This window comes from Arvicola amphibius, chromosome 12, assembly GCF_903992535.2.
Source record: "Arvicola amphibius chromosome 12, mArvAmp1.2, whole genome shotgun sequence".
Taxonomy (NCBI): Eukaryota; Metazoa; Chordata; class Mammalia; order Rodentia; family Cricetidae; genus Arvicola; species Arvicola amphibius.
In genome coordinates this window covers 90410971-90433822 of record NC_052058.2, presented here as the reverse complement: position 1 = coordinate 90433822, position 22852 = coordinate 90410971, and the positions used below count along the sequence as shown (strand labels likewise).

The 22852-nt window shown below is 42.2% G+C and overlaps 1 protein-coding gene across 1 annotated transcript in view; it reads left to right on the top strand.

The window, feature by feature from the left end:
• Window positions 1-22852, top strand: part of Thsd7b (thrombospondin type 1 domain containing 7B) — a 705347-nt gene that overhangs the window by 247381 nt on the left and 435114 nt on the right. Inside the window, exon 6 of the mRNA XM_038349733.1 lies at window positions 2759-2956. Within this exon, the coding sequence (XP_038205661.1) occupies window positions 2759-2956 (198 nt within the window). The remainder of the gene's footprint in view (window positions 1-2758; window positions 2957-22852) is intronic.

The window sequence follows — 22852 nt, the reverse complement described above, 5'->3', positions numbered from 1 at the left end:
AATCATTTCATTAAGATGCTGAAAAAAACCTTTGACAAATATGATCAAATGAGTTTCATTTCAGAGATGCAGGAATGGTTCAACATATGTAAATCAATAAACATAATCCACCACACATGCACAAAATAATATTTGACTAAGATAGAATTCAATAATTGTAAAACATTGTTTGACCCAGCCATGGTGAACTTGATCGTTGTATATCTTTTGGAACTGAACACCTGGAAAAGCCCTGCTGTTTACTAAAGGCATGGTTGCTGGTGTGTGAGTAAGTTAAGTAGAAAAGAAAGCCATGGTGCTTGTTTTATGCTGAGCTTGTGGTCATATTTGATCCTACTTAGAGTCTGTACAAGGGCAGCACACACACACACACACACACACACACAAAAGAGCCCAAAAGAATTTATTGACTGAGGAGACACACTCTATAGATTTATGGGGAGATGGATGCAGCGTGATTTATTGAGGGAAATGACATGAGCCCCTCACTGGCTTTAAGCTCCAGGAATAGGACAAGCAAATCCCTCTATTGAGAGTGCTAGGTTTCTGTACTGTTCTCCAAACTGGTTGTCAGAGTCTAAATCATGCTATTGCTTGTTCAGAGATAGGAGCTCAACAACTACAAACAAATGCCAGGAAAGAAGCAGGGCACCAGGTGCTGTGTGTAAAAGTAGAGGTCACACAAGTCGTGTGGTGGCAAGAGCTGAGAAGTCCTTAATTTATGCTAAGTGTAGTCAAGTGTCCTGAATGCCCCTTGTACCTCTCCTTGAGGTTCCTAAAGCTGAGCTTTCTGTAGGCTGTAGGTTGTATTTTGAGTATTTAATGATGGGGAGTTAGAGCTATAACCTAGCAGTAATATCCATTGTTATTATTATTCTAATTGGCCTTAATCCTAGAAATTTTAGTATTATTATAACAGTCACTATTGGTTAAATGATGTCTAAATAGTATATTAGTTATTTTCTGTCTTTCTGCAATCAAATATCTCACAAAAGTCAAGGAGAAGAAAGGTTTATTTGATGTTACAGCTCAAGAAGTAAAATCCATAATGGTGACAGGAGCCTGAGGTGACCGGTGACATTGCATCTGCAGGCAGGAAGCAGACAGTGGCCCGGGAGAGAGACCAACCTATCAAATGTCAAGGCCCTCCTCCAGGGACCCACTTCCATCAATAAGGTTCCATTTCCTAGGGGGTTTACTGCCTTCCAAACAGCACTGCTAGTTCGGGACTAAAAGTTCAAACATATGAGCCGTGGGCAGAGGAGGGGGTTAAATTAAAGGGCTTTTGGCTAGAGATGGAGATCAGTTGGTAGAGCACTCCCTAGCATTGAGGAATCCCTGTGATCAATCTCATTACCACATGAACCAGGCATGGCAACACATACCTACAATCCCAGCACTTGGGAAATAGAGACAGGAGGGTGAAAAGTTCAACATCATCCTCACCTCCTGAGTGAGTGTGAGGCCAGGCTGAAGATATATGAGAAGCAGGTTTGAGAAAGGAACTTCTGGGTGGTGGTGGCACATATCTTTAACCCCAGCACTCGGGAGGCAGAGGCAGGCAGATCTCTGTGAGTTTGAGGTCAACCTGGTTTACAAGAGCTAGTTCCAGGACAGCTAGGACTGTAACACAGAGAAACCCTGTTTCAAAAAACAAAACAGAACAAAACAAACAAACAAAAAACACCAGAGAGAGAGAGAGAGAGAGAGAGAGAGAGAGAGAGAGAGAGAGAGAGAGAAATCTGAAAGACCGTGATGTGTTGACAGAATTTGACTATAACAGTGGGAGATAATGTGGGGAAGATCTGTGCCTGTAGCAATGATATATTAAAAGGACCAAAGATTGCAAGTCATGCCATTAATGGATCTCAGCTAATTCTCATTCACTCATTCATTCTTTTCTTCAAGTCATCTTATGGTTATTGTTTTTCAATATTACTTTAAAGTATTTAAAACAAACATGTTGCTTAAAAACAAAATATAGCTTCTATTTCTGGCATCTAGATTACAGAGAAGGATATAGTATGAGATCACCCGTGTTTTCTCATGGCCACAGCTCAAGAAAGCTGAATAACAAAAAGCCTTTAGAGCAAATCCAGTCTCCATCTCCCAACAGCCTCATCACACCTTACAGTGTCACCGTTAATCTTTTCTCTGTGTGCACCTACCTTACTCCTATAGATTGTGATTCTGTGGCATTTCAAGACCTGTCAAAGTCCTTATTGTGTGATCTGACTGTAGAAATTTGAGAACCCATGCCCAGTTAGGGTAGAGAATGAGGTCCTAGAGACATTGTCTATACAGACGTGCTGAGGTAGAAATCTCAGAGAAGCCATGCAGAGACCTCTCAAAGCAGGAAGATGTGATTGGTCAGGCACTACACATAGGCAAAGGATGTTGACTGCAATAGCAGAAATGAAAGGTGGGTGTATCTGTGAGGAGGTGCTGCTGTGGGTCATCACGGGAGCCCCTGGATTACGGACACCATTGGATGCCCCCTGTTTGTTATTTTATCTGGTTCCATCTGGCCTGTCCCATGCCTCTTGGAAGACACTTTCACACCCATTCTTTCCCACACTCTCTCGTTTTCTTTCCACTTCGTATCCCTCCATCTCATAAACAGAAGATACCAAGATATCACACGCATCAGAGCTGCAAGCGTTCGCACGGGAGTTTCAACAGCTGCCCAGCAGCTGCTCCTTTGCCTTTGCTGGATCAGGGTGAAATACTGAACATCATGCTTTCTCTCTCCTTCCAGGCTTTAGAATGAGACAGCGCCATGTTCTCATGGAATCTACAGGGCCCACGGGGCACTGCCCTCATCTGGTAGAATCTGTGCCTTGCGAGGATCCGATGTGTCATCGATGGCTCGCGTCAGAAGGGATCTGTATCCCTGATCATGGGAAATGTGGCCTGGGACATCGCATCCTGAAGGCTGTCTGTCAGAACGAAAGAGGTGGGAGATGGTGACACGCTGCAGGGTTGAGTTATACCCAACAAGGGGCAGTGACACTCTTCAAAGGTCATTTCTGGAGGGCGAGATGCTCCTGTACTGGGACATTTATGGTGAATTGAGTGACAAATTGTGTAGAGTAAGTTGTGATCACTTCATGTGAGAACCACAAACTGTCACTAAGTGCACGTTTGGTTACGCTTAAACATACCACTCTGAACCCACAGACCTCCGTGGAGATTTTTTTTATTTTATCAAGACAAATATCAGACAAAACCATCCCAGTTTATGCATCCAAAACAAGTTTTATTTTCTTTTGTTAAGATCACTTTATGACATGCCTTTATTTAAAGTGTTCACAAAATGCTACCTGTTGAAGATGCTGGGGTTAAAAAAAGGGGGGGAGGAAAGCTTAAGTAAAATCTTTTCATTTATTTAACATTAGACCAGAATCAGCTCTGGATATAATGGATATATTTTCAACAAGCCATTTTTAAACATAAGCTGTCAGGATTTACACAATTATTAACAATGATGTCTGTCCTTGATCACCAAGCTTTTGGTACAGTGCTTGTTGGAAACGAAGTGTGGTTTAAAAATATGTAAGTCATATGGCAGTGAGGAAAGTGACATTTAAAAATCTTTATCTTGGAGATTAAAAAGAACTCCATCTCTCCGAGGGAAGTGGAGTGCGCCTCCTAATCAGCTCTGCAGTGCTAGGCCCCACTCACAATGCTCTTCGTGTGTGGGATGAAATGTTTTGACTTATGGAGTAAAGTAATCCACAGATTGGGAGGAAATTACAAAGCAGCCTCAAACTGGCTACTCACATCTTCACAGGGATGACATCTGGCAAACTGTTGCTCCTTTTGTCTCTTCCTTCCTCTTCTCTCTGCTGCCTTTCTTCTTCTCATCTTTAGCCTCCTTTTTCTTCTCTGAAATAACTAATGTAAGTAGGCAAATGTACATTTTTTATTAAATGATTTATTGTTTCCTTGCAGAAAGCAGATGGTTGTTTAATTAAATAGAAGGCAGCGGCAGATTGCAACAGCTGCAATAAATAGTTGGAACTAATAGGCATTGCTCCTAATACAACCTCATACTGCTTACGTGGGGGTGAGGTGTGGCTTATTAGAAAAGGCAAATAGACCACTTCCATGGTGTTTTCCTAATATTATAATTTATACTCAGGAAAATATAATTTGTTCTTCTTCCATGATTCTTGGCACACTCATTCTGGACTCCCAGGGAGTTCAGGTTCTGGAAGAGTCTTGGCTCTATTATTAGTTCATTGACACTAATTTATGACATGAAACTCCTAAGTTCCTTTAAGTTTCCATGGGTGATAGAAATGACTTTTCATTTGAGAAGATGATTCTGGGTTGGTTTCTATGTTTAACTGGTCCTCAGAAAGACCAGAACATTGCAGACAGAAGTTAGGAATTTACATTCCTAATCCTCAACTATAAGGAAGTAGAGATAGTCCGGGGGTGGGCTCATTATTAATCATCCCAGGGGTAAAAGCTCTACAGAGATCCTTGGACTACGGAGTTCAGGGATCAGAACTTCCTTCAACATGGCTATGTGGAGATGTGGGCAGAGTCAGGTGTGCCCAAAGAGTGCCTGGATGCTCTGTACCCAGCTGGATGCTTTGCCTATATCCACACCACCTGAGAGTGTCTGATCTTGCCTAACTCATCTCTTTCTTCTAGCTATTGATCTGTACATTTTATTATATTCTTTATAGTAAAGCTGTACATGTAAGTACAATGTTTTCTCAGGTTCTCTAAGCTACCTGGGAAAATCATGGAGTCTGAAAATGGGTTTGTGCGAAGTCTGATTTCCATCATGGGTGACAACCTGGGGTACCGTTATCCAAGTGTAAGAGTTTTGACTTGATGCCATGTCCACGATAACAGTTCTTGGAATGGCAGTGAACTTGAACAGTAGGACCCCCATTGGTGTAGAGGGATTGTTCAGAATGGAGAAAATCCTACTGATCCAATCCCTGCAGCATTCTATATTGAGAGTAGTGTCTGAAGTACGGTGGGGAAAGTTCAGTTCTGGGCCTTCCCTCCACCCTACTTGGTATGTCAACCCATTCACTACCTACTGAATGGTCAAATTACTAAATTTATGGAGGAATATTTTCCGATAGGCCTCCAGATGAATTGGTAAAAACTACGTTCAATCATTAAGCTTCTGAGGGTTAAAGTATGTGTAGGAAAGTGATGAGAGCTAGGCCTGGCAACTCACTTGTAATGCAAGCTTATAATGCGTATTTGCTATCATGTTTGGTCTGTGTAAATGGGGCAAACAACAGTATTATATAGAGTGCAGTCCGTACTGGAGATTAGAACAAGCATATCTATATCTTCTTGCCATCCTTCAGCTGAGAAAATGGAAAGCTCAATTGGGATGGGTCCCATAGCAACTGGGATAGCACTTTGGTCATCTCTTGGCAGGTACTGGAGAGTTGCCATGACAACCATTGTCCACAGCTTTGTAGGTTTCCTCCATAGCATATGCGTTGCTCTCCTCAATGGCTGCAGTGGTCTCCCTTTACCGTGACACAGCAGTTTCAAGGCTTTATTACTTATTCCTGTGAATGGATTTAAATTTATCTTTTGACTGACATTGTCTGCTTCTGTGGGGAGAGTTGGAATTCATAAATGCTCACATTAGCTCTGTGAAGTCTGTGGACTTTTAAATACCTGGATGAACTAACTTGATTGATTGTGAGGCAGTAGCTGCCATCATGGAGACAGGAACATGCTGACCTTCCGGAAAATGAAACCATGTCATACTTGGTGAGAAATTGCATATGTTGTCTGGTTGGACCTTCTGTGACTCAGAGGCTGTGTGCTATGTGACTCAGAGGTTGGCTATGAAGGCTAGGCAGAGGAGCTGCCTATCAAACTTTCCAACATGGTATCATGGTCTTCACATAACTACAGCAATGAAAGAGCTGCTGCCACTCATTTCAATGATTGAGCCAGGAATGCTTGAGATATACACATTCCTGTGAGTCTCTTCACTGTGACAGTTGATAGCTGACTTTTCATCAAACCGAGTTAATTGCTTTGAAACTTTTTGTTTCAGACTATATTTCAAGCTAAATGGATGTGGCCAGGAGAAATTGTCTTACACTTGGTCTGAGAAACTTCTAAACTCATATTAGATCCAATCAGACTTGAAGCCTACTAGAATTTCTAAGGGCAACTTGCTTTGTCTTCCTTAGGTACATTTATAAGCCCATGAAAAGAGGTAGGTAGATCTCTGTGAGTTCGAGGCCAGCCTGGCTTACAAAAGCCAGTTCCAGGACAGGCTCCAAGCTACACAGAGAAACCCTGTCTCGAAAAACTAAAACCACAACCACAAACACAACCAAAACCTAAACCAAAACAAAACAAAACAAAAACACAGAAAGAAAAAAAATCCACAATTTTATTAAATATCCATGTTCCAGTCAGACTTAGAAGCTGAAGGATATTTTCCCTCATATATATTTGTAGGGTATACATGTATGTTTATAAATGTGTTAACATGTTTGTGTGTGCATCCATGTAGCAACCCAATATTGATACTGCAGGTTTTCCTCAGTTGCTTTCCACCTTATATTCACTGAGGCTTGCTTTCCCAGTTGAAGCCAGAGCTTGCTGACTCAGGCAGTCTGCCAACTAGCAAGACAGGGATGCCCTCTCTCCACCTCCTGTTCTCTAGAAGTATAAGCTGGCTATTATGACTTCCAGGCATTTGCTTAGGGTCTGGAGATCTAAGCTACAGTCCTCAGAGTTCTCAGACTACGAAGCAAGGCTTTAATCCTAGAGCCACCTCCCCTGCACACCAAGAAAACTGTATACTAACACACACAGCACACACAGACATACATGCATGCACACACATCATTATTTAGGAGACTGAGGGAGAAGCCAGGATTTGTCACCTTCGTCATCTCTTAGGACTTCCTTTTCCTATTGACTTTCAGGGATCTGTCTAGTTCCTACTCCTTCAAGAACAACAAACTCCAAATTCTTGGGGAAATGGTCAGAGAGCAATAGAGCTAAAGACCCAATGCAGTCCTCTGCTTCCACACGAAAGAATGGGATCTGTGGACCGCCTAGGATCAGTTCGTTAATTACCTGTGGGTTTCCCCAGCTGCAGGATGGTTTCTGGGGCTTTGAGTGTGGAGTGCTTTTGAATTTTTTTCTACCCAGCATCATATCATTACTATGGGTCCACAGAAGTGACCAAGTAGAGCATGCGCAACTACTTCTTGATTCACTGGTAAGAACATTTCTTCACTTCAAAGGAGTCAGTTTTAATGTTGTGCAAATGCCAGCCCAACCTTTTCCTCTTAGAGAGCACTGCATTTACTCTCTGTGGCTAGAGTTTTGATTTCCAAACTTAAAGTAAGTTCGCTGTCCCTTTTCATTGGTGACTAGTAAAGATTTATCAGCATGGGACAACTTCAGAACAGGTTACAAAATCCCTCCATGCTGACAAGGAAATATTTCTAGTGGATCCAAGTGATCATCTGGATCTTCCTCCATGTCTCAGAGATGCAAAGTGTGCAGTTGTTCTCAGGTGGCCCAAATGTGGAGCTGCCCAGTGTCCCATCGGACAGCCAGCGCCTTCTCTGTGCCATGCTTTATCAAATATTCTTTCTTGAAAGACAAAATAGCTTTTTTGTATATCTCAACAAGCATATTTATTCAGAGACCATGTGGCACACATTCTGAACTTGTAGGAAGTAAATGATCAGCCTGTTACGGTAGACTATACCCGGAGCTGTTGTAGAATATTCCTTTACTGTGTGTTACATTTGTTTATGCTGTGGAACGTTGGTTGTAATGATGTAAAGTTGTGTCGCATTCTTTTGTGTTTCTTTTGTCTAATTCTGTGCTGCGTTACTTGCCTGTTTAAAATACCCCAGGCTCTAATGAAGAGCTAGGCGGCCAATAGCAAGGCAGGAGAAACGAGAGACACGCCTGGCAAAAAGAGAGAATAAATAGAAGGAGAAATCTGGAAACAAAAGAGGAGGAGCAAGAGAGAATAAGGAGAGGGGGATATCAAGGGCCAGCCACACAGCCACACAGCCACACAGCCACACAGCCACACAGCCACACAGCCACACAGCCACACAGCCACACAGCCAGCCATGGAGAAAGAGTGAAAGCAAGATATACAGAGGTACGACAGGAAAAAGCCCAGCATCAAAAGGGAGATGGGATAATAAAAGTAAAGAAAACTGGCACAAACAAACAAACAGCCAAGCTAAGGCTGCACATTCATAATTAAGAATAAGACTCCATGTGTATTTATTTAGGAGCTGGGTGTTGAATCCCCCAAAGCCAAAAGAGTGAGAGAGTAAAGCGTTAAAAACAACCATCTGCAAGAAGGAGCAAAGCTCACATATTGACAGGTGCACTGAGTTAGAATTCTCCTGGGTATGCCATACAAGAACTCTCAGGTACAATGCTTCACATTTCACATCTGCACTAAGTCTTCCCGACGTAAATAGTTTCACTTAGCGTAGGGAACAATTTCCAATCCCTAAAGAGGCTTTGATTTTCATCCCAAAGACATTTTTTCCTTTATTTTAAAACATTTTCTTTTATTCTATGACCTAGACCAGCAGGTTGTTCTCTCTATTGACAGATTCCTGAGAGAGAGAGATGACCAGGATGTGAGAGGATAAGAAAGTTTGGGACCAGGAGGTCTCACACATGGTGATGGTTCATGCAAGCAAGTTTATTAAAAAATATAGAATCTTATATACAGTTATTAGAGAAGAAACGGAACGGAAGTCAGCAGACAGCTAATCAAGTGATGTCTCACAGAAGAAATAGAATATCTCAAGGGTGTCAGAGACTCAAATCCAGTGTCCTCGTGGCGAAAAGCCAAGTTTTAAGAAACCAAAATAACAACTCTTCCAGGCCCTGGCCCTGGAACTTGCCAAATCTGCCCCCACCTCAACCCCAGAAAAGGACACAGAACTAAGTTTCTTTGTCTTTTCATGAGCCTCTGAAAAAAAAAAAAATCTGTATTACCCTGACTCTCAACAACTTTTTTTTTCTTTCTCATGGTTTATTTTTTTTTTTATATTTAAAAATTTCCATCTCCTTCCCTCCTCCTCCCCCTCCCTCCGCTCCTCCTCCCCCTTCCCTCCCCTTCCCTCCACCCATACCTCCCCTCCCTCCCTCTCAAGGCCAAGGAGCCATCAGGGTTCCCCACTCTATGCTAAGTCCAAGGTCCTCCCAACTCCCCCCAGGTCCAGGAAGGTGATCGACCAAGCTGAGAAGGCTCCCACAGAGCCCATCCATGCAGAAGAATCAGAGCCCAGCGCCATTGTCCTTTGCTTCTCAATCAGCCCCCGCTGTTGGCCACATTCAGAGAGACGGGTTTGGTCGCATGATCCATCAGTCCCATTCCAACTGGAGTTGGTGATCTCCCTTTAGTTCTGTCCCACCGTCTCCATGAGTGAACGCACCCCTCACGTTCCTGACTTTCTCCCTCATGTTCTCGCTCCTTCTGCTCCTCATCAGGACCTTGGGAGCTCAGTCCAGTGCTCCAATGTGGGGCTCAGTCACCTTCCCCATCTGTCGCCAGCTGGAGGTTCCCTCACGGTCCTGACTTTCTTTCTCATGTTCTCAACAACTTTTAATTATGGTGGGGGAGAAGGGGCTCATCACATGAGTGCAGTGCTCACAGATGCCAGAAGATGGCGATGGACCCTCTGAACTCGAGTTAGGTGGTTTTGAGCTGCCTAAGCATGCTCTCAACCACTGGGCCATTTGTCCAGCCCCTCAAGGGCATTCTTGGAGGCTTTTTTCTCTTTCACTAATAATCCAAGAAGCTATTCTTTAATCTTACCTCAAGTATGTACACTTTAAGTACTGACACCAAGGAGAGGGGGACCTTCACAGGGCTGGCTTCCTTTAGTGAAACCCTGCCACAGTAGTATGTATTTGAGTTGGATTAAGAAGGCTTAATATTTTTAAATCTATGCTTAAACTTGAAATCCTTGTTTGTTTGTTTTATTCCTAGCTCAAGGAATGTTCCATTGCTTGCCTGTGAGGCTGATGTCAAACTCCAGAGACAGTTTTACTGCTTGTGCTTCCTAGAGATTCTAAGTAGGACCTCTTATTTGACAAGTCTTTCGCTTCCAAGCCCTTGGATGCTGCTGCATCTTGTGTTCCTCGGGTGCAGCGTTAGTTCCCCCTCTGAAGTCCTTTCTTATCTCTTAACAGATTTTATCAATTTCGTTTCAGAGCAGGACTTATTTTATTGGCTATTAGGAAGAGAGGGTACTAATTCGTCAGACATTTCTTTACCAAGGAAGGAGATTCCTGTGGTGAAGACATATATTAAAGAGATGTATTCAAATTAGAGCCACTGCTGAGATTTAGAAGATCTGAAACAAATTTCAGCTATGAATTTTCTGAAACATTTGAGCTGTGGTAGCTGGGTTTGAAATAAGTCTGCAGTTTATTAAGATGTGTGTTTCACAAAGCATGATGATAATTGGATTTTTTTTTTTAAGGAAGACTCTTGTTTCTCTCTTAAATAGGAAAGCAAAGCACCGACATTTACATCAGGATGTGATTCTTAAATTACATTGCACCATTAAAGGAGATCAAAGAGAAGGTAAAAATGGCTGTGCATTTTGCATGGACAATGAGAGTCCAGACAAATGAGATTTGGAATTGATGAGAAGTAGTGGATCCCAGCATAAGCTGTAATTTCTCACCATCACTCACCACTGCGTGTTCCTGAACCTGTAAACATGAAGCATTCGCTGATGCACATGCATCTCATGACCTGAGACTTTTCTCTGGGCACAGGAGCCTTCCCAGGACACTCACATTCCTAGAATTTTCCTTGAAATAACTGGAACAAGCTTGAGGTCTAGATATCACGGCCAATAAGCTGAGCCCTTAGGGACTCTTTATTTACCTGTACTTTAGCCCTCTTCCCTGTCCAGTTCCTGTTCCTCACACTTGCTCACCACCCAAGAATCCATGCTGGAGTTTTACATGGTATATCTCAGATAACTCTGCTTAGAAAGATTTAGGGCACTCATTCCTGCAGAAGACAGAGGCTCAAAGGACTCAGGCCACAACGACAACAGCATTGAAAGAGTCACCTTCCAAAGGAGAAATCAGAGCCTATTTAATATTTTCAGTGTTTTTTCTTATCAATTATTTATTAACAGCCTAAGAACTGTAATGTAACTTGTTGGTCCTTCCTTCAACAACAACAACAAGATAGTATCATATTCCGTTTATTTTCTAGGTAGGATGGCTGGGTAATTTGTGTCTTGTCTTGAGTCTTGTGTCCTACCAATTGTCATGTAATTTTTGGAGGACAGGTTATTCATGTTAGGTTGAATCCCTGGTTAATGGGAGTCTGCCACTGCTGCTGTAATAAGCCAATCAAACCAAATTAATAAGTCCAGGCTTATTCTGAACAAAGCATTACTGGGGGGGGGGGCGCTCAGGGGAAGTTGAGAAGACCATAAGGGGAACCCATGAGTGGAGGCCTTTTTTTTGGGGGGGGGTTCGAGACAGGGTTTCCCTGTAGTTTCTAGAGCCTGTCCTGGAACTAGCTCTTGTAGACCAGGCTGGCCTTGAACTCAGAGATCCGCCTGCCTCTGCCTCCCGAGTGCTGGGATTAAAGGCATGCACCACCATCGCCCGGCCCCTTTTTTGTTTTTTTGTTTTTGTTGTTGTTGTTTTTCAAGACAGAGTTTCTCTGTAGCTTTGGAGCCTATCCTGGAACTATTTCTTGTAGACCAAGCTAGACTCAAACTTATAGATACCTGCCTGTCTCGACACTGTCCCAGTGTCGGAATTAAAGGTGTGTGCCATCACACCTGGCTAGGTCCTTTTAAAAAAAAATAAAACTTAATTTACAAAACTAAAATGATTAGAAGAAGGGGAAAACAGAAATTTAGATAGAGTTGAAGTGGGAAAATCCATTGTCTGTGTGCACTTACTTCTCTAAAGGCTTTCTCCCAAAGCCCAAAGTTTCTTCAGTGTACATTTCCCCTCAGAGGAGAACAGATGACCATAGTGGACAGATGACCTTTGTCCATTACAGGGCTACGATTGAGTACCCTTTCAGTGGCAAGTAGAATAAGAGAAACAAGTCAGTGCCAACAAGGACAGGAGTTTGGAAACACTGCCTTGGAAATACATTTCTGCTCGCTGTGTGTCAGGTCACGTACAGAAAGCCACAGTAGCCTCAAGGATGAATATAGCAATGCCGTTGTCCTCAAAGAGCTTGACGTTTAGTTGAAGACATATGGTATTTCTACATATCTAATTATACGTGTGTGTGTGTGTGTTTGTGTGTGTATGCGTGTGTGTGTAGATACACCTACTCACACTGCAAACCTACCATAAGGCAATGGTAATGGTGAATGGTGATCAGAGGTACATGCAGCACTCCTGAGGTGTTTAGGTGAGATATCTGTCCCCATCGGTCAGACTGAGTTGGAAGTCTTCAGGCTTTAATTGGTAGAGGTAAAGGACTGCCTCTTCTTAATCTCCAGAAGACAGCTTGATGAAAAATATGGGCGAGAGCCCCGAAGCCCTAATTTTACAAAACAGAATGAGTTATTTGTGCTTTCTGTGCAGTCACAGATATGTGATGGGAGGGATGGTTGAATTCACTACAGATGATGAGCATGGTCTTTGCTCCACCCTCCCACTCATCAGCTTGAAACAAATGTAACCAGGCTGTCATAAATGGCTATATTCAACAAGTCACTCACTGCATGGGAAAATCAGTTCTGAGATGTTAAAGAATCGTGTTACTCTATCTATTTTCTTCTAGATCGATAGTTAACAAATTAATGCAAATCAAATCACCTTGAAGCCTTGTGGAGACATAAATTTTGGCTGCTACTATAGAATATATGATTCAGCAGATGGAATTTCAGTTTCTAATAAATTCTTCAGTAACGAAGACAGTGATGATCCAGGGACCACCAATTGAGAAACACAGTTCTGAGCCAGATGTGGCTAGTGGGTTGCCTGGTCATGTCAGAATGTACCAGCCGTGGATCAGAACTGTGCAAGGCATGGCTTCCACTGAGAATCCACGGTAGTATTGATGGATTGTAATCTGTTGTCTCTTACTTCCTGCTGGGGAAGTTATTTGTAAAATCCATGAAATATGTTACTCTCTTTCTGAAGCTGGCTGTGAGTAAATATTCTTCCACTTCTTTATTGTTACCTGGATGTATTACTAAAAGATCAAATGGAAGAGAGCTACGGTGTCCTCTGCAAGAACAGAAGACACATAATATGTGAGACGAGCTATTTCGGCTTAGAGGACAGTTCTCATTTTCAGCAAGATATCTTTCTCAGACCACCAACTGCTAGCCATCCGGTAGCAGCGTCCTTCCTGAGAGAAATGTGGTGGTGACAAACACATTGTATTAAATTTTGAAATGAACCTGGCATTGCAGTTGAAAGTGCCAATAAGATCAGACTATGTATTCACACTGCAGGAATCAGACTGCAGAGGAGATTAAATTTGAGAGTTCCTATAGCCAAGTTCCCGATTCCCTTCCATTTAGATGTTTTGCAGCAAAATTAAAGATGAAGCTCTAATATTGTTTGTCAATGAAGGAATCCAAAAGAGAAAATAGAGGCTCATTATAATCACAGTTTCGTCGACTGAGTTGGATGGGAAGGTAGGGGATAGATATAAACTGGTGAATCAATTTAAATGCTACAGAGAGAAGATCTGCAGTGCAGGTTTAAATACAGTCACTGTGTGCTGCCTCCCGATAAACAGGCATTGTGTTCTGAATTACTTCCTCCTTCCACCCTGTTACATCCTAGACATGGTGGGAAAGCGTCCTTCCTGTTCCTCTATTATTGATGCGCCTAAATAAATTATTGTGTGCCATCACGATTCCCCCCTCCCACATTTCCTAATCAGACTAAGTATACAGTGTATTTGCAAGGTTTCACTGTTTGGAAAGAGTGTAGAAGGAATAAATTGCTTTATGTGTGCGACTGCATCTCACAGGGCTGTCTTCTTTTTCTGTCTCTTCCCAAATTCTTATTGGGTGGCTGGCTGTCTATGTCCGTTCCATATGCTCCAAGAAGCAAAATGAACCATAGATTGTGCCAATACTTCAAAATGTAGTCGTTCAGATAAAATCCCGGGAGATGCCCCCCCCCCATTCTGCTGCTTTCAACTTCCCTCAGGATATGCCCTCAGTTTCTGCTTTCTATTAGAGGATTAACAATAGTCCTTCCTTATTGTGTTGTCCATAGGATTACAATTTATTCTCACTTGGAATTGTATTTAAAGTGATACTTCACACATCATAGTTGTAACTCTTGACACAGATTCTCCAGTTTCCCTTCTATATAGACAGAAAAAGTAAAAAAATATTAATTAAAATGCATTTCCAATAAGGTGGATTTAACCTCAGTGATAGGCTTGCCAAAAATAAGCCCATTAAAGTATAGTAAGTAAAAAAAAAAATGGGAAGGCCCATCTACCCCCTGGAAATCAATTAAAAAGTATTTTTAAGTGTTCCTCTAAAGAAAACTTTTAGTTAATAAGCTAAAAGAGGATATCTAATAATCTTCCTCATCAGGATACATTCTGAGACTCCCAATGGGTACAGAAGACTGTATACCAGGCTCTTAGTATACAGGTGCTGTGTTATCTTCCTGTACACACTTCTAAGTTAGGCACAGTAAGCGACGAACAACATCTGTAGGCGTGGCGAGGGAGCAGCAGGATGCTCCATGGAAGTTGCATGAACATAGCACTTCACTTCTGTGAGCAGAAAGAAAAGTTCATTACACTACTCATGGTGACATGCGATGCAAAACTTTCTTTTACTTCTGGAATTTTCCATTCAATATTTTAGACCAGAATCAATCTAAAACAGCTAGAAAATATCCGTAGGAAAAACTTGAGACGTACTTTAACTAATTGATGGCTCAAAATTAAGAACCCATAGTATACAATCCTTTGAGTCCTGCCATTTTTAGTCCATACTCATTAGGGTGTCTTATAGACCAGGAGAAAACAATCATCTATGGAAAGATGCCAGAGATAGTTATTTCAAAGTAAAAACATGACTTAAAAATATGCATGGTTGAAAGTGAATTTAGGGATTTTATTTACAGTCACAACAATTCCCTTCTTATAGTTAGCTCGGAGCAAGCATCTAGGAAGTCAGCTCTCCTGACTGCCCCGTTTGCTGTATGACATAAGCAGCCGTGGGCCTGCAGGCCATGATGATGCTTTTTCCCTGCCCGAGACACCTTCCCATCTTCGTTCCTACCTTGTCACTTTCTGACTGGCTTGCGATCTCAGGGAAAGCGCAGGCTCACTGCTTGCTGCAGAGTGTGTCACAGCCGTTATACTAATCTAGCTGCATCTATGGGCTACCGGTTTAGCCATCTGTGGGCTTTAATCTGGACTTTACAAGACATGACAGAAGGACTTTGAGCAGGGAAGCCAGTTGTTTTAGCTGCGGTTGCAAACCAACTCCTAATGGAGGAGATGTGGCTTCATAATGAAGGTGCGACCTACTGTGTGCAGTGGTCAGAGCCTGAAAGAAACTCTGGGACCTAGAAGACACCGTTGACGTCTCCAAACAACCATATAAGCACTGGCTGGTAGACAAGACAATACATTTCTGCTTGTTAAAGCCAGTGTCAATCAGGGTTGGCATCCCCGGTACAGATAAGGTCTTAATTGATAGGCCTGTCTTCAGTGATCTCATAACACATTTGGATGTAGTTACTGACACTGTTACGGCATTATGTTTAAATTGCTTCTTGCTTGCCTGCTTCTCCTATTTGACTCTTAGCTTCTCAAGGGTAGAAACCTTGACTCTTCTGTTGCTTTATTCCTGGGGTGGTGCCAGAGTGTCTGGTATATTAAGAAACTCAACTAATGTTTACTGAGCTTAGGGCCGTTATTTAAATTCAGTCCCAAGACAGCCTAGTGTGGATTTATTATTCATGTTCCAGTTTCACAGCTCAGAAATGTCGATACCCTAATATCACACGACTACGACTATCTAATAGCAAAAATTTAAGTCCCAGTCCAGGGAGTCTAAACATGGACTAGTTTTACTTTATCAGTGACGGAGAATGCACTGGTGTTCTGCAGACCCATGCAATGGCTCTCAGTGATTAAGGTGGTTTGAGGTTTTGTTTCGTTAAGTCAAATGCGTTCCGAGAGTCACTCTCAATGCAGTGCTAAGGGCGTTTATGCTAAGTCACTGCAGTGAGCTCGTGCAACTTACTTCTAACCACTCTGCAAGCGCAACACCTCCCTTTTCCTCAGCGTGGGCTAAAAGCAGGAGTGAGATCAGCCGGCCCAGTGCAAACACCCAGCCCACACACATTTCCTCCCAGCGCAGAGGGAATTCGAGTTAGAGATACACCACTCAGTTATCTGGTTTTCCCTGGCAACTGTAAGTCTAATCTTGATCACATCCAGACAGCTAAGCAATTTCGAATTTCTTGGGCATGCTGAGTGGGGAGTAGAGAGAAGGGTGGTTTTGCTGGAAAAAGGAGATACGAAGAAAACGCCAAGCAGCGGTAGGAAACAGCTGTTAAAAATAGGGGCAGGTTTTCAGCTCATCACAGTGGAAGTGGTCTTAGAGGGAGCTCTGGAGCAAATTGCTAATACCACCATATTATGAAATCTGAGGGATTTTGTTGAAGTGAGAGCAAAGTTCTGGGCACAAAAGCCACCCTTTGTGTTGCCTAGCTTACCAAACTACACAGATTTATTGAATGGGACAGGTGGTTTCTCTGTGTCATTCCCAAAAGAAACTGGTAAAAATCAAAATGTGTGGGGTTCTGACTTAACCCGAGAACACACGTTCTCTTTGGGCAGCACCTACGAGAGTGAGGAGTTCAGTGTGCTCTTGGAATCATCGCCACGTAAGCGGGATCCCAACCTCAGTCTTACTGCAGTGGGGATCCGTTCTGTTTTGGAAGAAAGCTCTGTGGACTTTCTGTTGCTATATTTGACTGCAGTTCTGTATTTTCCCAACTGCCCTGCGAATGAGGATGTTAGTATATCTCTAGAGCTCCCCAATGCATTACCAGAGTGCCTCTATCACTTGGTGAAATGAGGATGTATGTTTAAGTTATCTCCAATATGAACAGTATTTTCCAGACTCCCAAGTTACAAAGAAAGGCTTATGTTTAATTAAGTGTTAATGTTATTTAACACTTGATAGTAGTGTTTCGTAATTTATAAAATTAAGATCAGAAAATCCGTAGTATATTTCTAATGGATTGTAATTAAAATCTAAGATAAAACTATGCTGTAAGTTACAATCTTATATATCAGCTAAAGAGAAAATTCTCTTAACTACAAGTGCTAGTCAGCATGTTGACTAATAAATAAGATTTGTTCCTCATAAGGTATCTGAGTGCATAGGAAGGAACAAGATAAGAGGGCAATAATAACTTTGTCTTGTGACTAGGAAGGCATTTGGTCATTGTTTCTTCCTTTCTTCCTGTGTTTGTGTGTGTGTGTGTCTGTGCATGTGTGTGTGTGAGTGTATGTGTGTGTGAGAGAGAGAGGGGGAGAGAGGGAGAGAGAGAGGGAGAGAGAGGGAGAGAGAAAGAGGAAGAGGGAGAGAGAGAGAGGGAGAGGAAGAGAGAGAGGGAGAGAGAGGGAGAGAGAGGGAGAGAGAAAGAGGAAGAGGGAAAGGGGGAAAGGGAGAGACAGAAAGAGGGAGAGAGGGGGGAGGGAAAGGGGGAGAGGGAGAGAGAGGGGGGAGAGAGGAGGAGAGAGGGAGAGAGAGGGAGAGAAAGGGGGAGAGAGGGGGAGAGAGGGAGAGAGGGAGAGAGGGAGAGAGAGAGAGAGAGAGAGAGAGACAGAGAGAGAGAGAGAGAGAGAGAGAGAGAGAGAGAGAGAGAGAGAGAGAGAGAGAGAGAGGATAGACCCTCTGCTGTAGGAACTTGTCAAGGAGCCAACTCACACAGAATCTTGTCTAATGAATATTTATCTTAAGCCTAGAGAAGAAAAACAATGTTAGTCCAGTTATTCTAAACTCTTTCTTGGGATGAAGTCAGACTAGAAGACATGATGTGCCCACAGTACAAAATGTCAAGAACCTGCTTAACTTTTTAAACAGAATTGTTCTTCTTTCTTAAAACAAATTCATTTAATTTTACTTAATGTGTATGAGTGTTTTGCCTGCATTATGTATGTAAATCACGTGTGCCTCTTTGGATCCCTGGGACTGGGTTTATGGATGGTTATGAGCCAACACGTGGGTGCTGGGAATCAAACAAGGGTGCTGTGCAAGAGTAACAAGTGCTCTCAACCACTGACCCATCATTCCTGCTCCTTCAAAGAATCACTTATTACTACTGGATGACTTTTCCCGGGGATATGGGAACAAATGTCTATTCACCAAAGAGAAACAAAAAGACCAACACAGCGAGTCTATCCAAGTCAGAGATAGTGAACTAATAGGGTTATTGAGTGGAGCACTCAAAGGCCGCTGCCCCACTGGAAAGCCCAACCCCACACATAGGTGCTGCATCTTCAGAGCCCCCTTCATAGCCTGGGGCAGCTCTGCCAGTCTTCTCCCTTCAGCAGCTGTTAACCTTTGGGGTAGCCTTGTCAATGTGGTGTCAAGAGCTTGCTGAGATTTACAGCTTTTATTTACTCCCGGACTCTTTAATAAGTCTTCTCCCAGAAGTCCATGCTTAAATTGAGAGAATATAGTACACAGCACTGCTCCTATGAGTCTCCTATACTGTGGGAGGCAATGAGACTTTTCTCTACAAACTTCAACGCCACTCTCTCAAAAGATAAGAGGGGTATCACTTGAAGCTACGCTTACCAGCCTTCGATGTGAGAACCTTAGGGGAGACACTGGCTAATCCTAAATCAACCATACTTGTCTCTCCCATGACCCTCTGGCCAGCATGGATGAAATGCACTTTGAAACATTATCCAATGGATCACGTTCTCCTACTGTACCCACTTTGATTCATTTTATGTTTCCCCTTAGTGCCTGACTTTCATCTTGCCATTCAGTGACAGCTTGTATACTGTGTAGCGCCCTCTAGTTTCACCGTTGGGTGAGTGTGGACTCCTCAGCAGTTAGAGGTCTCCTTGGGACCTCAGGTTTCTACTGAGAACTGGGGTGAGACAGGACCCCCCACTATGGTTTTGATATAGATATTGATTAATCTGTGCCAGGTTCCACAGTCAATTTATGGTACAAAACAACACTTGCAATATATTTTGCAAGTGTTGTTATGTACTTGATTATACAAAAATCATTTATTTTGAATAAATTATCTCTCTTACACATGCTATAGAATGAACTTGGTAAGAATAAGAAGCTTCAGAAAAAATGTTAGTTTCTCAACATCCTCATTTCTAGACTCATTCTAATAAAAATTCTGACTTTTATTTCTTTTTTCTCTTCTTCACCATTTGATTTTAAATATTGAACTTGTAAATTTGAAGTTTTAAAAGAACAAAGTTTTCTTATGTCATCTACTTCCTCAGTGTGAGCATCTCATAAGACCATAGATTAATTAACATCAGCCAGAAATTAAGATTGGTACAGGAAAAATTCTTTCAGAGGGGTAAATAGAAATGATATGGAGGTTTTAAATGAAGATCTAAAGTATTCAAATCATTCTGGAAACTTCTCCTATCAGCCTGAGTACAATATCTGGTGGCCTCCACATTGACATTGAAAAGCATCGCTCACCGCTCACCTGGAGACTGTAAAAAGGACAGAGCTTTGAACTAGAAGGTGCAAACAATAGCCCACACTTTGGCTTGGACAGCGTACCTGGAAATGGTGTTTATGTTTTTTTTTTTTTTTATTTAAGTACATCTTAGGGTAACAATACTATTTTCTATGAATCCTGTCGGATTCCTGTGGAAATAGGGAGGAAGCTCAGTGGTGCAAGCCTCTAATAATAACGTGAGACAAGCAGATTGTGACTGGCCGTCATTAGGCCCATGTCTGAGCACAGGATGTGAGTTTGGATGGATACAGGCCTTCATGTGCAGCAGAAAAGACCATCTGTGGAAAATCAATGTCTTCATTGTGAAAAATGACTCATGGGCTTCCTGACATTTTACTTTGGTCTGATTTCATTCTCAGAGTTCAAATATTTTTCTGCTAAGCAAGAAGGGTGAAAATGACCATATCCTCTCAGAGTTTTGATGAAAAGTGATGGAACGTTCATTTACATACTAGCACACACTCCAAACACTCATCTTCACATACCTGATTTCAGTTCCTCACCACAGCCTCTCTGGTTGTCGGAAAGGATGGCTCTGTCACCTTGGAGGCTGCAAGCCTGAGGTCAGGGGGCTGACAGGCAAAGTTTGGTAAAGGACTGCCCTACATTTCCAAGGTGACTCTGTGTTATTGCATCTCCTAGAGTTGGGGATCTGTGCTCTCGTGTTGAAGAAGAGCAGGGGTGGGAAGGGTAGAAGGGCTGGGTGCCATGTGGACTCTCACAGGAACCACATCTCTTTCAGGAAGGAGAAGTCCTCTCAAGCTAGTCCCTTACTTGAGGCTCAACCACTTCTGTGTTCAAACACGTAACCTGTGGTAAGGACAGTGTCTAAGCACAGTAGTGACTTACACCCCGTTCACAGCCAAAGAGACCCAACACCAGGGTAGTCACTTGACTTGCCCAAGGCTGCTGTATTTAGCTACTTTGAGGAGTGCTTCTTCTTTAAACTGACTGATGATTCTGGGAAGAGAAGGAAATCTATAGGCATAGAAGTATGTTATGTATTTGAAAGGTAGAGATGAGGCAGGGCTGATTTGAGATTTTCCTGGATTTCTGATGATTTGGGGGGAGGATGTTTATTCTACCTTTCCCAAATATGACTATAGACACAAGTTTTTTTATTCTCTGTTGCATTATACATAGAATTCCAAGGAGCATTATGCATAGAATTCCAAGGAGCAGTTCTTTTGTTTGTTTGTTTGTTTGTTTGCTTGTTTTCATTTGGCCTCTCATTCTCATTGACTCAAGTATTGCAAAAAGCAGAGTCAGGGCCACACAGTAGCACACAGAACAAAAGTAACATTTGACCCGATGCCTTCACTCTCTTTCCAACATGGGCACTGGAAATGGCAAGGCAAGAGCCTATCAGAAGTGAGTGTTCGGGTTCAGCCTCAACGGGTATGCACATTCCAGGGTAGGAGCATGCGGATTGGAAATGTTAGGCAAGAGGAACAGAGAAATGAAAGAAATGCAGAGGCATAGGATAGTCCCCAGAAGGCAACCCAGTGAATACTGAGTCTGCGTGCATTTATTTTCCATATGCTTATATATCCCAATCTAAAAGGGGGGAGGCAAAAGACTGCTTTAACATGACGCAAAGGACAAACAGAGCAATTACTTGCTTCAATACCTGAGACATCAAGCCACTATTTCCTGAATTAAGCATCCTGATGTTTTAGGCAGTACATGCACCTTAGACCAAGCATCCTGTAGGCAGTTACTCCCTATGTCAAACATTTTGTTTTAACCTTGAAAGAACAGGAATAGGCTTGATTTCTCTGGCCTTTGGTCAAGGTAAAGTGGATCCACCCACTATGAACAATCTTAATATCCAAAATACCACCAAGTAACCACATCGTAGGTCAGGATATCTTGTGTGTAGTCTCTCCTTAAATCAAACTTGTTGTTAATGACTTTGAAAGAGCAAGAATAGTCTTTAGCCTCTAACCTTCAGTCAAGGTAGAGCAGGCCCGCCTCTGTGGGCTCCCACAAGTGAACATATCTTGTACAGTAATGCTGAATGTGTGTGTGTGTGTGTGTGTGTGTGTGTCAACTCAATAGGAACTTTCTAGCCTCACTGCTGACTATGAGGCTTTTCTCCATTGCTTTTTCAAGTTTCTCTGTTCAAACAACCAGGTGGCTCACATTATTGAATTAAAGGTTATGGACACACATCATTTTTTTGTTCTTTCATTCTTCAGTGGCATTTGAAGACATTCTATTGTCTGTGACAGTGCAGACCATGTCCAGACCTTTACCTTAGGTAGCTATGGTCTTTAAAAGCTTTCTGTGAGAGCAGTTGCAACCTTGGGGAAGGAAGTTTGGCTTCTCAAGGTCTAAGATGAACAGTGTCCATGTGTAAAAACTAAAGAGTGGCTGAGTGTTAATAAGGAAAGACTTGCCCATTAACAAGCAGCTTTCTGTGGTCTGCACAAGGACCCACATAGACTCAGACACATAATGTAGAGACCACATAGACTGTGGCTTATACAAATGTCAAGACCAATCCTCCCTCTTAGGGGTTAGAGGCTGGGAGTGGCTTGATTTCTAAAGTTCTTCCCTTTAGCTGGATTTTTACTTTAAACTGATGTAATGAATCTTAAGAAAATGTAGCAAATCTCTACGTGATGTGTTATATACTTTAGCCAGATGCATCCTCAAGCATTTTGCTTATGAAGAGGATAGATATCAAAGATTTCTAGCCATTATTTGGGGGACTTGAAGAGAAGTTGAGTAGTTACAAGCCCTGTGTCTACCCCTAGCAAATCATGAGAGCCCAGAGTAGGGAATCATGGCTTTGGTGAAAAGATGATGTCTTAGATGATTCTTTGTGTCAGTCAATATTTCCTTGGTTGTGTAGTTCTGTGTATAGTTCAATGTTTCCAAGTTTGATTACAAAATTTTAATTACATTTAATCTTCTTTTAAATGTTTCTACTGTTTGCATACCCTCCTAGAAATGCATTCATTCCTTATGGGAGATTTTAATACTAAATTTAAAAAATTACTTGTTTATTATAGAAAAATTCCTCAGAAAAAGAATGATAGGCAAACATTCTATAAGGACAGATCTTGCTCAGTCTGTATTACTAACATTCAGT